This window comes from Diuraphis noxia, unplaced genomic scaffold (assembly GCF_037042655.1).
Source record: "Diuraphis noxia isolate RWA-SAM2 unplaced genomic scaffold, SU_Dnox_SAM2 contig0001, whole genome shotgun sequence".
NCBI lineage: Eukaryota > Metazoa > Arthropoda > Insecta > Hemiptera > Aphididae > Diuraphis > Diuraphis noxia.
Genome location: NW_028301711.1, coordinates 96,860,246 through 96,877,058, shown reverse-complemented (window position 1 = coordinate 96,877,058; position 16,813 = coordinate 96,860,246). Strand labels below are relative to the sequence as shown.

The 16,813-nt window shown below is 30.2% G+C and overlaps 1 protein-coding gene and 1 pseudogene across 1 annotated transcript in view; both read left to right on the top strand.

Moving 5' to 3' along the window:
• Nucleotides 1-1,109, top strand: part of LOC149062579 (uncharacterized) — a 28,294-nt gene extending 27,185 nt beyond the window's left edge. The window contains exon 2 of the mRNA XM_089215361.1: nt 793-1,109. Coding sequence (XP_089071487.1) covers nt 793-1,109 — 317 coding nt within the window. The remainder of the gene's footprint in view (nt 1-792) is intronic.
• Nucleotides 1,110-1,292: 183 nt separating this feature from the next.
• On the top strand, nt 1,293-1,973 carry LOC149062578 (uncharacterized; annotated as a pseudogene).
• The last annotated feature ends 14,840 nt before the right edge of the window (nt 1,974-16,813 follow it).

The window sequence follows — 16,813 nt, the reverse complement described above, 5'->3', positions numbered from 1 at the left end:
TTAAAAACACAACAAGACACATAGACGGTAATACACGGACAGACTTTGTTTAACATAATGCACTACTTTCAGTAAGAGCATAATATTATGCTCTATTTAATGTTTAAAAAATACTAACTGGCTTGAAAATCTGGTGATGTCAATTAAGTGTAATCCATCATAATCAGAAAAGTATATAGTTACCAAATAGTTTTACGAAAAAAAAAATAAATTTTAAACAATTTATTTACAAATAGAAGCACCCTGCCGTCACTCCGACAAAAGAAATGGAGAAGAAAAATTACCCATGCAATATCTGCGACAAATCGTTCTACCAAAGTGGACAATTGAAAATACATCGACGCACACACACTGGTGATAAACCGTACGCGTGCGATGTTTGTGACAAATTTTTCTGTGTAAACTCCAGACAAATTAAAAAAAAAAAATTCATATAGAATTGTTATTTTTAACGGAAATGGAAGTACGAGGGTATCAGCTATTGTTATAAAATGTAATATAAATTAATGATAATGCGTAAGTAAGAGCATAATATTATACTCTAATAATTGTTTAAAAAATACAGAATGATATTATGAAAACTGGTGATGGCAATTAAATCTAATCGATCATAAGCAAAAAAGTATATAGTTACCAAATAGTTTTACGAAAAATAAATAAATGTTAAATAAATTATTTACAAATAGAAGCAACCTGCCGTCACTCCGAAAAAAAAATGGAGAAGAAAAATTACCCATGCAATGTCTGTGACAAATCGTTCTACCAAAGTGGACAATTGAAAATACATAATACATCGACGCACACACACTGGCGAAAAACCGTATGCGTGCGATGTTTGTTACAAATCATTCAGCGTAAGTGGCCATTTGACAAAACATCGACGCACACACACTGGTGAAAAGCCGTACGCGTGCGATGTTTGTGACAAATCATTCAGCCAAAGTGGCTATTTAACGATACATCGACGCACACACACTGGTGATAAACCGTACGCGTGCGATGTGTGTGACAAATCATTCAGCGTAAGTGGCCATTTGACAAAACATCGATGCACACACACTGGTAAAAAACCGTTCGGGTGCGATGTTCAGTTGCAGTTCAGCCTTTGAACTAATAACACGTTATTCAGTGCCGTCTTGCTTATCAGTGCATTTATTTTATTTTACTGTATTTTATACAATCGTTGTAAAATTATTTATAAAAATCTTTATTTTTTCTCTAAAATGCAAAATGAAATTGTCTCCAATACAACTACCGAAAAACTTGATTCAATATTAAAATTAATTAACGATATGAAAATTACTCAAAATAAGTTAATTAACACAGTAAACTCAATCCGCGATGCAAAAAAAAAACAAGACAAGCAGTTCGGGGATATTGAGTGTAAGTTAGATAGTTTATCTAAGAATTTTGAAACTTTTCAACGAAAATAAATTATTGAAAAATAAAATTAGTAATATTGAGTGTAGATTATTTATCATTGAGGCAAAACTCTCCCATATTACTTCTGAAGAAGCGTATTCTGAAATTATTGATCGACAAGCTAGAAGTAGAAATATAATCTGTTTTAATGTACCTGAAAATCTTTCTCATTCTGCTACCAATGAAACTCAGTCTATTATTGAAATATTTCAACAAATGGGTACCCAGGAAATAATTCCAGCAAATATTCTTCGACTAGGAAAGGTCTCAAATCAGTGTCGTCCTATTAGAATTACATTACATTACATAACCAGCATGATGTTTTTACTGTGTTAAAAATCAAAAATAAATTACGTCACTGTGACAAATTTAAACTTATAAAATTTTCCACTGATCGCACACTACTTCAACGTAACTATTTCAAATCAATATTGGAAGAATTGAATAATAGGAAATCCGCTGGCGAATCTGATCTATTCATTAAATATGTTAATAATATTCCTACTGTGTCAAAAAACGTCAGGAATCATGTACAAATGCAAATAAGTTAACATTCTATTACCAAAATATTCGCGGTATAAACACCAAACTGGCTGTTTTTACTCGTAATGTTAAATTGTATGATTATGATGTTATTATCTTAACGGAAACTTGGCTACACAATGAAATTAATGATAACGAACTCAGTCTATTACCATACTATTCTATTTATCGATGTGATAGAGGAAGTCTCATCAACAATAATATAAATGTTTCAGCCAGAGGAGGTGGTGTTCTAATTGCGGTCAAAAGTAATTTTAATTCATACCGTGTCCTACTTCAAGATAATAAAATTGAACAATTATATATAAAATTATCAATAGGCTCATTAATATTATTAATTGGCACTCTGTATATACCACCTCAGTCAGATATTAATGTTTATAATTCACATACAGATACTGTTGATAATTTATTAAGTCAATATTGTAATGCTTAAATTATTCTACTAGGAGATTATATTCTTCCTGGTCACAATGGTCGGTGGTCAATAACCATATTATCCATTACTCACTTAAGTATACAAATTTAGAAACAAATTTTCTAGCAAATTTTTCATATCTCAATCTTCAACAATTCAATATAATAAAAAGTACAAATAAAAATAAAATAAACAATTATAAAGTTAATATAAAAATAACAATATAAGAATTCTATACTTGATTTAATTTTATCAAATTCAACCGATGTTTTAGTTTCATGTGAGACTAATACGTTATTACCAATCGATTATATGTATCACCCAGCTCTACTTATTACCTTCCCTATTAGTGAAAACTTTATTCCCTTACTATATAATGAATTTAAATATGATTTTTCTGTATATAATTTTAATGTTATTAAGTTACAAATTGCATCCATTGATTGGCAAATAGTTTCCAATGACCTATGTATAAATAGTGCTGTCTCTCGATTCTATAATATTATTTTTGAAATTATAGATAAAAATTGTACAAGAAAACAAGTATATATAAGTAAATACCCAGTTTGGTTTAGCTCTGTATTGAGGGACTTAATTTTTAAAAAGAAAATTTCTTACAAATTATATAAACAATCTCCTTCTCAAATTAATTATAATATTTTTTCTAATCTTCGAGCCCAATGTAAATTTCAGTCCAAGGTAGATTATAGTAAATATATATCAGATACACAAAACTCTTTATTGCCAAATCCTAAACAGTTTTGGAAATTTTTAATTAATAAACGCTCAAACGATTCACTACCTACATCGATGACTTATGAAAATCAGTCTATATGTGGTGGTGAAGAAATAGTTAGTAGTTTTGCACATTATTTTTCTAATGTCTATGTCAGTTCAAATACATTCACAACAGATTCTTTCACATTTCCCTCGGCTTTAATCTCTGATTTAAACTTATTTTCTGTAGTCATAAATATAACTGATATTTTAAATGAACTTGATACAATTTCTTATAAATCTAATCCGGGCCCGGATATGATTCCTAGTATTTTCTTTTCAAACTGCAAATTCATTTTAACTATTCCATTATTGTATTTATGTAACCTATCTCTGTCTACTGGTACTTTTCCAACCGTTTAGAAAACAAGTTTAGTCACACCAATATCTAAGGGTGGTGATATAACTAGTGTAACAAATTATCGTCCAATCAGTCTACTTTCAATAATTCCAAAAATCTTTGAATCAATTATATCAAAAAAAATTACTCATTTGCTTTCTCAATTAGTATGTGAAGACCAACATGGTTTTTTAAGTGGTAAATCAACAACTACAAATCATTTAATCTTTCATAAATTTATATTAGAGTATTAGACGCCTTTGCTTCTAGATCCCAAGTCGACGTCATTTATACAGACTTTTCTAAAGCATTTGATAAGGTAAACCATTCAATTCTCATAATCTAAACTTCATAATATGGGTATTCAGGACCCATTTCATCCTATATATCAAACAGGAAACAAATTATAAGGTATAAAAATTACAAATCTAATCTTTTTGTTGTAACATCTGGTGTACCTCAGGGCTCTCACTTAGCTCCTTTATTATTCCTTTTATTTGTTAATGATTTAAATTTTTTACATTCAAGAAAACTTCTTTTTGCCGATGACTTGAAAATATTTCGACAAATAAATTCTCACAACGATGCAATTTTATTACAAAATTTTTTGAATATATTGTTGGATTGATGTTCTATTAATAAACTACCATTGAATATTGATAAATGTAAAATTATATCTTTTACTGGCAAACGTGGAGTTGGTTCCCGGGTCAATTAAATGTGTACGAATTGGTTCCCGAAAAAAAAACTTTCCAGTATATAACTGTTCGAATTGGTTCCCGAATAAAATTACTTATCTACTATAGATACTACTATAGATACGTATATGTACAATAGATAAACTTGATAATATTTTATTAGGTTTTACGATGTCTGGGAAAGTTTATAAATATAATTTTATATCTAATAAATTGATTATGTTTCATCGGTCTTGTGACAACTAACTTAGTGCGTGTTAAAATGGAAGTGATGTTAAGTGAAAAAAATAAAAACTCTTCGTTATTAATGGTTTCAAATATGGATTCCAAAAAGAACTATCAGGAAATATGGAACGTTGGACTTGTACAAAAAGAAAATGTAAATCTTTTTAAAAATAAATAATTTAAATAATATTGAGGAATGTAACCTCGAACACAATCATGAGAAAGACAGTGAAAACATATTAGACAGACAAGCATTAAGCAATAACTTAAAAAGAAAAGCTCAGGAAAATCTTGAACGTCCAACAAAATTAATTTGCCAAGAATTACTAGTCAATGGTGATATTGAACAGCTCACGGCACATGACGTTTTTAGAGTAAGACAAAATATTCACGCCAGTCGATCAAGTATTCAAGTAAGTTACCTAAATTACCTAAGACATTAATAGAATTACATGAAGCATTAGATAATTATAATATAACAACAAATCGTGGAGAAAATTTTAAATTTATTAATGATTGTGAAACAAATACTGTAATTTTTACTTGTTCGCATAATTTAGAGATACTCAGCAAAATGAAAATAGTGTTTGTTGATGGAACTTTTAAAAGTTGCCCAAAATTATTTTACCAGCTTTTTACCATTCATGGTGTAAAATATAACAATTATTTTCCCTTAGTTTTTTTCCTATTGCCCAACAAGAACAGTACTACTTACATACAAGCATTTCGATTTATAGAACATCACATGAGGCCTCAAATTATTTTTGCTGATTTTGAAAAGGCTATTCACGTAGCAGTATCTGAAGTTTGGCCACAATCTAAATTAAGAGGATGTAGATTCCACTTAGGACAAGCGTGGTGGAGAAAAATTCAATCTCTAGGACTCTCAGATGAATTCAAAAATAAAGATTCAGAGATTGGGCAAATATTGAAATACTTTTTCGGATTACCTTTATTGCCACCTGATATAGTACAAAACGTTTATGTTGAGTTGATGGCTATAAAACCAGTACATGAAAAACTTGATACATTTTTTGATTATGTACTTGAAAATTATATTGAAAATGATAGTGATTTTTTACCAAACATTTGGGCAGATTTTTCAGCCACTTCAGAACGAACAACAAACTGTTGCGAATCGTTTCATGGAAAACTGAATTCTAGATTTTATTCCGCCCACCCAAATATTTTTTTATTGATTGAACAATTAAAAGCGGTGCAATGTGAAACATATATAAAGCAAAGAAGCTCACTTAAATTAAAGTAAAAAAAAATTGCTGAAAAAGAAAAGTTTATCGATGAAAATATTAAAAAATTGAGAGAGGGCCAAATTTCGAACCTACAGTTTGTTAAAAATGTGTGTTGTAAATTCATACCACACTAATTTTTTTTCAAATATTATTTACCTATTAATACTTATTATTAAATTATAATTACTTATTTATTACAAGCACAATTATTATTATTGACAAATACGTATATAGCGTATATTATGTATATATTAATATATTATACTAAGCAACATTTTTAACCATACCTAGGTATTCCAGATAGCGTTTGAACTATTCGAACTTATTTGAATTCTAGACAGTCCTAAGTCTGAATAAATGGGAAGGAAATTGTTGCTTGTTGAATATATCATAATAATTTTAAAAGTTAATTTAACAAGATTGTATTATCATGAAAGCTTGCGGGAACCAATTCGTATGTTTACCTGTAGACAATCCGGGAACCAACTCGTATGTTACCTGTAGACAACCCGGGAACCAATTCGACAATTGGGAACCAATTCGTAGTCGTCCCTTTTACTAGATCTCGGGATCCATTTATAGCATCTTATAATATTAGTCAGTCTACGTTGTCACATGTTCATGATATTAGTGATTTAGGTGTAATATTTGATTCTGATCTCACATTTAATAAACACTTATCACATACGATTAGATTTATTAGATTATTACTATGATTTTAAGCTTTATTGCTAGAAATTGTAAGGATTTCACTAATCCTGCCGTTTTTAAAATATTATACACTAGTTTAGTCCGTTGAAAATTAGAATATACCTAACACTGTTGTTTGGTCACCTAACTTAAATTATCAAAGTCAATGTTTAGATAATATTCAAAACCGTTTCCTACGATTTATGGCCATCAAATGTAATTTAACTCGTATGCCTCATTCATATCTGAACGAAGAAAAATATATGATATGAAATTTATATTTAAGCTCGTCATAGGTTACATCAATTACCCTGAAATTTTAGGTTTTCTTAATTTTTATGTCTAATTTATATGCTCTAAAGTAAATTACAGTAATAAACTATATCAAAATATTAAATGTAACGGTTTTGGCTAAATTAAATCAACCTACCAATAGGGAAATAAATAACTAAAATAGAAATATAGAAAACATTTATGGAAATATAGGTACCTACTATGTAATATAGGTTGACTGACATTAAAATCATGTTCTGCATGCATTCAACCATAAATGAATTCAAATTTATCACATTTATTATAATGATTTATTCAATGACTAGGTACGTACATTCAACACAAATTGCAGTAGAACAGAGATGTTACCTACTTTCCATTTTTTTAAGTAAGAAAAATCATTTAAACATTTTGTTATTTAAATATAATAATTATTTCCCTTGAATGTTGTAGTTTATTTTGTTTATTGTAAGTTGTAACCAACATTTTAAGAATAATTTCCTTATTTGAATTTGAATTATATTTTTGTTTATACTATACAATGTGCATAATTTGCATAAACTAATAAAAGTTTTAGAATAACAGCTTTTATGTACAAATGTTTTTAATACATATTATTTACTTGTGTCGTAATTTTTCTGAAATGCAATCACGTTCAGATTGTTGATTGGACAAAAAGTTATCAGAAACAAAGTAGTTTCTATTTTCTACAACAGCACAAAGATAAGTATTCGCAGTAATTTATACTTCATTATGTTTGTTCATTTAAAAAATGAATAAGAAAAAAAAAATACCAAGTTTCATTGATTCTTTTTTTATTTAATATGGTCAACTCTTATTGGACTTTATCGACTATTATTTCTTCAATGAATTATTATATCTTGAGACAATGGATAATACGGAAATATAAGAATAAGTGACTGGCGAAACATTAATGTGATTGGAAATTGGAATTTATTAATTGATTTACACAAAAACTGCATTTGATTTCAAAATAATTAATTTACCACGACTTTTTATAATTGGCTTTTGAACTTATCAAATGTCAATCAGGAAATTATTATTATATTTTTATACTTTTTTTTCAACATACAATATACATATTAATATATATCTTAACAAAAACATTTATGACGATGGGTATCATTGTCGAATGAAAGCCAGCCGGTGGAAAAAATGCAATACGGTGGCGTCCCGTTTTTTTATAAGAATAATATTATATTGTGTAACTCAAGTGAATAGGTGTATTTTGTATAGATGATTAAATATTTGGGAGATATTATTACCTTCGTAACGTCGGAAAACACAATATAGTTATATGATAAACTACCTACAGTGATATTTATAGTGTAAATGCCATTTTGTCGTAACCCATAAGTTTGGTTTAAGAGGTTGATCTTTTATACACATTAATATGTGAGTAATAAGGGTTACGAACAGCGCTGAAAATCTGAAATTTCCCAGTTAATATCCGTTTTAAAATAATCACCTTCAGCTGTATAAATGAGGTGGAAGATAAACTGATAGTGGACGTAGGTACCTATGATAATGAAGATTTCACCCCCCCCCCCCCCAAACTTTAAAATAAAATGTTTGAAAATATATTTTCAATTTTTTCATAAATTTATAAACTATGTAATATGCATGTAATATAATATAGCTATATCTAATATGGGATAAACAAAAAAACGAAAAATTTAACTTTTGCCATATTTGAAAATTAATTTTGTTAGTTAGTGCTACTTTTTTAGTTTTTAATTTGCACCTCATATAAATAGATATATGTTCAGTAATTTGGCCAATGTCATAAGTACGAAAATTGTTATTTGGAACATTTTTCAACATATCGAGATTATAACTCACGCTGTTTGAATAATAATATGTTTTTACTCATTTAGATGCATTTACAATATTATTTTATTCATAAATCAAAATAATTTCAATATATTAATATTAAAGAAAAATGTTAAAAATGTAGGAACCTTCATAAAGGTAAATAAAAAAAAATATAAGATAATATTGTAATTACTAATTAGAGTTACACATATTGGGTATAAATGAATAGTATTTAATTTGATGATAAGGTATTTAAAAATTAGTTAGGTATATTATTATTAATTACTAAATTTTTGATACAAGTAGTAGTCTTGCACGTTATTAATTTATGACATGAGCTATATAAAATTATCAAATAAATTCCAATGATTCAAATTGAAAGTGTGCCTCAGATTATCAAAATTAATATTTAATCAGTCACATTAGTCGTTTTACAATGATGTTATAACTGATATTAATTAATCATTCTTAGTTAATGCTAGGTAGGTAGTAAATATATAAAATATAAAATAAACAATTTCTCTATGTTTAATGTATGAGTTGAAAAAGAATTCTTACTATTGTAACGTGGTCGGGAGAACGACCAGTTAAATATAAGATATCCAGTGAGAGCCGTAGGACTCTATAGATATAATTACCGTAGCCAGGGGTAGATAATATATATATATATATAAAGGGTTCTTAAATATATTTAAATAACTAGGATTCCGTTTCAGTTATCATTAAGATTTATTATAGATTAAACACTTACAAATAATAATATCCACAAGCTATATAAATTATATTCTATCAAACTATTTCACTGTATCGTAGTTATACGGAGTTCGATATTAATTATTGAATGTTGAGGTCTAATGTACACAGTGAACTAACTTACTTCATACATGGTGTGTATTGACCATAGGCCTTACAATTATGAGTGTGTGTTAATATCATTGTATTGGTCAGCAGTTAATCATTCATGATGTTAAGTGTGTAGACGTGTAGTATATATACATATAATTAGGTATCATGCAACATATTATAATTGTTACACTATATTAAAAATATTACTTTTATTCAGACATTTAAATTAATAATAAGTTTATTTTTTCCAGTATGACATTTTAAAGTTCAATAAAAAAGATGCATGATAATAGTAAGTAAATTAACAAAATGTTGCAACTAATACTGAAAATAAGATGATAGTAGGTACATATAACTTAAGCCAATAACATAGAAGATTGATATTATTCTAACATTATATTTGGAAAACATCCTATTATCTGACAGGTAAGTTTAATGCAAACTTGTTATAATAAAATCGTATATCTAGGTATCTACTGGTGGTATTGATAATAGTACGAATTTTTTAATGAATGTAATTATAGCTACATAGTAGGTAATTGTCTACTAAAAATGTCAGATTCAGCTAATATTTAATAGGTTATGGAACTATTGTATAATAGAGATATTATTTTTTCAAATATCTATAGTTTAAATATCTACCCCCTCTAACCTTCTAAACCATATTCTTATCCATCACTATACTAAATAATAATATCTTGGCACCTATAGATATTAGGTCATTATGCGAAAAATACTACACTTCTATCATTACGTCTAAAGTCATTGTTGCATTATTTATAATCAATTGGAGAGCATTGATAAATCGTCAGATTTAAGATGAAAAAATAATGGTTCTCAACAGCTGCAGTCTCGAATGAATGTATATACAGTATCATTACTATTATGTAGCGTGTTTGAGTCGTTTTTTAGCTCTTTAGAAAAAATAAAGGAAAAAAACGAATAACGATTTTCCGCAGTCTTTCGAAACTTTGTTATTTTCTATTCTCCCCGTGTCTGTGCAAAGACGTATGTAATTTATACTCCCCGTTTTCTCTCCACACCTTTGTCACACTCAAATGGTATATGGAATGGTGCGTCAAATGTAGTCAATGGTGTCATGTATCATCCTGGGGTGTACGTCATAGATTGTATGACAGGGTTAGTACAATATTTCAATATATTTGTCATTATTTTACTTTTATAAGACAAAACCATTGGTCGTTCAGAACTTGACTGGCTTATCCCAAGAATAGGTTTAGGTTAGGAAAAAATGTTCGTTAAGAAAACGTTTCACTGGATTCTTAAGTAAAGGAGCTACAATAAATGTATGTAGGTATATGTCAATTTTAAGTTTTTGTATGATATTATAGTCATTGCATATTTCGTAAGAGTAATACAAATAAAACCATTAGAGATAGTATGACGACGAACAAAATCGTCTTGATTGAATCCAATTTGGTTAATAAGGATACTATTTCTAAAAAATTACATATTATTTTGTATTTATTAATATTATACTAGTGTTTAGTTTGAAACTTTGTTAGGTAGGCAAGCAGAATTATTTGGATTCATAAATAATACGTTACGTATTCATATGACCACATTCCTCAGACATTTCTAGAAAGTTCGAAGTCAACGTCACATTTTGCCCATTCTGGATACACGCAAATCACTCTTGGTCACCTTATAATGAGTAACAATGATCTCCAGTATGCCCATCATATTATACATCTCTTTTCTCGATAAAACATATAATGATTGAATATTTTGTACATACACTGAACCAAGAATGATCAAAAAAACTTTCTGAACATCTTTCAAAACCTTTCAGCTACAACTTATCCTCACTCACAGCCACCCATCGAATTCGTTATAAAGCAAATATTTAAAACTAACTGTAAAAAAACTATAACAAAAATAACAAAAACTCATTTTTATTGGCAATAAGTTCTCACTGTAAAAAATACTTGTGGCATATGTTGCCGTGGGTATGTGGGTATTTTTGTTAATAAAAAAAAATTTATTTCATGTTTTGTTTTTGTAAACATATTATGATATTGTAACGGAACCGCCATTGGCGAATCTCCGCCACGTTAAGAAACTATAACACTTGGGTGATCTCGGGTAATTAACGTGTCTTTATTTCTATATACATATATATTGATATGCAAAGTATGGGGATGATGGTTCACGTCCGCGTGACCGCGTATGGTATTATCCACGGGGTCGAGACCACCTTGACAATGGGGGGAATGATTTGTTTATTTACAGTTCGGGAAGGTCCGGGTGGATATGTCCAGCCCGCTCAAATAAGTGGCGTCGGTTCGTATGCCCGTACGGGTAGCGTGGCCTATGCAGACACGCTTGGGGGGGACTTGTGCGTGTGGTCCACGAGTTCTGAACACGGGTTTGTTGTTAATCCGGTCCGGCAGTGGAATTCGGAATCCCGTGGAATTGGATTGATCGGCGTTGCTAGTTCCACCGTGTGATCGGCGACTATTCGTAGTCCTCGGCCTCCGTACGGTATATGAGCAACCGCGTGGAACAGTTGGACGTACGTACTGTCCGCCCGGGTCGTCGTATCTGGTTCTCGGATAGTCGGGCGGCGTCTTGGGTCTCGCTGGTTTCATTGGTCGGATTATTTGCTCTGGCGAAGCAGTTGGTGTTCTTCTCCGTATTCAAGTGACAGCAGCTATGAATTTTGTATGAGCTTGATGTCTTGAAGGTTGGAGAATTACTGGTGTACGAGCGGTCGAATGCACCCTTATATATACACATCGACCGACCCTAACGTTGTTGTGATTGGTGGGCGTATCGGTGTTTGGCAAGTAAAAATGGCATCGTCCTCTGAGTTGCCAGGTATCCTTGATGTCGTTTTTGCTCGGCAGTATCGCGTAGAATACTCGTATACAATATGACTGTTTGTGCAAGTTATGTGCAAGTCATTGGGTGGTCTTTGCTTGCCATATGAGTACTATCTGTTGGCTGTGAGAACGGCCTTTTTAAGCGTTGTGTGTTTTTTGTATCGTATCAATATTTAGTATTTTTTTTTTGTGTTATTCTTTATTTTAACAGTAGATTACAAAATAGGTATTCGTAAGTTACACTAATATATATGCTGTTATCTAAAATATATTTTCAAGTTGAAGAACCTTATTTTTCTCTTAAACTACGGCAGAATTAGGTGATTTTATATAAAAGTTTTGCACATAGCACTCCATCTTATTTTGATAATATTTTATAATCTAAATTATAAAAATATAATTAAAATTATTTAATTTTATATAAATTATATAATATTTTATCATATCTTATTTTGAATAAATGATAATTGATGATTCCTGGTAATGGAAAAAACATGAATACATAATAATATCATGTAAGTATTTAGTATATTATTAGAAACATAATCAATCTAAACTCACTCTTCGATTGAAATTGGAGCGATATTTTTGCAAAGATTGAAAGCAACTCTCAGTTCTAAGATCACAAAATGTTATTCCTACTTTGTAAATTCAATTTACATGATTTTTGATCAATTTATTAAAAATTGTAAATTATTTATAGTTAATCCATTTATGTATATGAGGAATTTGTATTGTACGATAACTGTTACTTGCAGGTATGTACTTATTAGTTTTTTTTTTTTTTAGAGCAAGGCATGGAAATTAAAAAAGTAAAAATTCTGCCACAATACACATGTCATGACCGTAATAATGTCTAGTTAGTAGTTACAGCCACAAACTCCAATGACTGTTTGTTCTTACGTGTTTACTAATTCTTGTGTGCTCCAGTTTCAAGTACAAATGATAATTATTGCATTAATAATAATAAATTGGTTCTTACACGAATGGGGACAAACTCAAAAACTGTATTCTGGAATCATAATTCAAGAAATAACAAGTAGTGATAATGTGAGTCTTATATTATTGTCGGCTATCTACTCAGTAAATAAACGCTTCCGATCCAATAAATAAAGATATAAATTTATGAAACCAAACACCTGTCATTCTCAGCATTTTAATGAAGGGTCGGTTGGCCTTACCCTGTACGATACTTCAAAAAATTCTGGACAGGACGTCTATTTCATCTGTCGTTTCCATTTTACTGTTCCACCCTCGGAACGACTCTAGATAATAGAAGATTAGTTTTAAGTTATATACAATAGTACATTACTAGATCGTCTATTGGAGTTCTGTGCATTTTTATTACCAAATCTAACCAAAGAGGAAGTGACACGTACTTGAGAATATAGGTATATTTATATATTATGTTACCCGACAATACGACTATCAGAAATAACGATACATTAGTAAATTAGGACATAATTATGACATGTAAAAAATACGAAGATATATGATTTTTTTACACAGGCTTTTAAACTAAATAATATATTAAGTGTCATAGCACACCAATGTACGAAAATAAGTATAATTAAGTTAAATAAAATTAGCCTAATATGTTTTACTATTAGTATAAAATACTATCATATTTTTTATATAATTTTAATATATAAAAAATACAAAACAATATCATACAGTGTATGATGTCATGATATGCAGCTCAAAGAGAAAAGGTAGATATTTTTGAAGAAAATGATTATGATTTTTCTCGATTAGACAGTAGTGTGATTGTCATTAAATATTTTGCTACCTAGGTTGGCATTCAAAATTATAAATTCATTGAAAAAAACATCAATTGATTTATTTAAATTTATATGATTGTAATCGTATGAGCCATGAGGCACTTCAGTCAATACAAATATTAATTATAAAGTTTAGCTAGTGGAGTTGTGGACTAACATTTTACTGGATAATGTATCGAAATATTCCAGACAATATTTTGCTTATTAGGTATACTGAACCTTAAACAATCGTAGGTTAACTGGAATCACGTATTTGAAGTCTCAATAGTTAATAAATAAAATATCTAAGAAACTAAAAAAACTATATTGCTAAACAAAATATGTAAATCATTTCCATTAACATCTTATGTGAAATAAATATTTTTGAAATAATGAGTGTATACGCTTATATTGATCACTCTGTATTGTATAATGTTGTTCGTATGAAATTTATATTTCATGATGGTATTTTAATTACCTTGTACATTGACTATATAATTAGGTACTAACATCATTAATTAAAATACCTACATAATTAAATATAGCATAATATATCATACTCCTCACATGCAGTTGGTGATGGATTCAGCTTCATGACGTCTAAGAAAATATTGATTTGAGCTTACACTGAGAAAGAAAAACGGGGTTATTGGTTTTTACGTTTCACTTTTACGCTGTTTATTAGACAAATGAGTGTTTGGGAACAATCCGTGTTCTATATAAAAAAGTATAATACACATGTTATTATATTATAAAAATATATATTTGATCAGTTTTTCCTTACCAATATTGGCAAAAGTTTCATTGATCGCTCCAAAATAAATTATGAAAACTTCAAATGGGTTTTGGATTGCAAATGTAATAAATCATCCTACCAAATAAAACATGCGATACACTCGTAAAAATAATTATTTTTAAAACAATAATCATTGTTATTGGCATACGCACAACTAACATTTTGTGTGTGGTATAAAAATAATAAATATAAAACACTTAACAGAGTCATACGGAGTCAATTCACCAATTCACCACATACATTATTTTTCCATATTTTTCATTTAATTATTAATACAAACACTCATCTATTGCTATATATATATATATATGTTACGAGCAAATGTGGAATATCGGGCAATGTGTACAGTGCCTGGTCAATGTGGTCCTGCCCGGGCAATGTGAACCACGATGTATATTTTTTACCAACTAATAATGTTGACTAAATAAACCACGATGTTTTTTTTTTTTTTTGTAATACCTTATAGTATTTAAAAGTTTAATACTATTATTAATTTTACTAAATATTATCATATAATATATAATGAATATTAAAAAAAAAAATAATAATAATAATAATTTTTAAATAATTTAAGTAATTTATAATGCAACGTGGTTGGGGAACCTTGTTACGATATTAGTTATCCAGGAAATGTTTTCTATTCCTTATGGATAAGTTTCCCGTAGCAGGGGGTCAGAGCACTGTGTATGAGGTATTTTATCAATAATAAGACACGTTTGGTTTATAGATCCATATTAATTATTATATTAAAAATAATACTTTACTAATGTAGATGGCTGTTAATAAATGTATTGGGGAGTTCACTCCTGGTGATGGTGACTGTCAAAGTAACAGCTGTTTGTCATTTTAATAATAATGTAATTATGTGAATGGGTAGAAAAGTGTTGAGTGTGTACATTATGTATTTGTCAATCATATAGTGTGTGTTAAGTGTAGGTATAATATATATATATAAGGTGTAACACGGGTTATATACCGGTCGTTTTCCGACCATAGGCACCTTTTTTCTTCAATCAACATAATTTCTTCTACCGGAACACATTGTCAGCCAGCACGAAGAAAAGAAGAAAAGAAGAAAAGTAGAAACACCGAAGCGACACGACGACCAGATCGAGTCCGAAGAAACGTCGGCAAGAACATCGAACGAACATTCCTCGTACGGACCGTGAGCAACCCATACGGGCATCGCCACACTCTTTCCGTACGAGTCGACGACACAACGACCAGCCGCTGACCGAAGCAACGTCGGCGAGAATCCCGAACGAACATCTCTCGTACGGACCGTGAGCAACTCATACGGGCATCGCCACACTCTTTCCGTACGAATCGACGAGCCATAAGGAGGAACATCGAAGCGACACGAAGGCCAGTCGCGGTTCAACGCAACGACGACAAACGAGCATTTCCCGTACGGACCGTGAGCAACCCATACGGGCAACGTCTCACCCTTTCCGTACGAATCGAAGCCACAGTCAACGGGCCAGATAAAGTCATCAGACGGTCCACGTTCTTCACACGAGCCACAGGCAACGCAATACGCGGTTGTTCTCCACAATTCACCAACGGCCGCTTTTGAGAGTTTGCCTTCCAGGGCCAGATTCACGATAGCAGTCGCTTCATAGCTAGATACTAACCGTGGTCGGCCCCATACCCTGATTATATGTTGCGTATATACATATGACCCTAATCTGTGGATAGGACAGAGCTTTCCAGCTCGTCGTGACAATTCGTCATATCCGGCAGCCCGCTTTCAAGCCTGGCTGCCGCGTTAGCGAATCGGTCCCGTAACCAGTAAATAAGTGTAAATATTTATGTGAAAATAAACAGAGAAAGTGATACCATTAACCAGAGCGTTGTCATTTACTCTCAACGAAACAGGCCGGAAGGCTACTGTTTCAAAGTCTGAATTTTGAATTTAAAAGACCATATTTTCAAATACTTGAGATGTTTTAATTTAGAAACATATATCGAAATTAGAAGTGTTCATGTAATTATTTCAAGAAATTATAAAAAGGAAAAATTAATCGAACATAAATTTAAGCTGTTGCAATCAAACAATATAAATCTATTTGAATATATACCTACAATGTTTA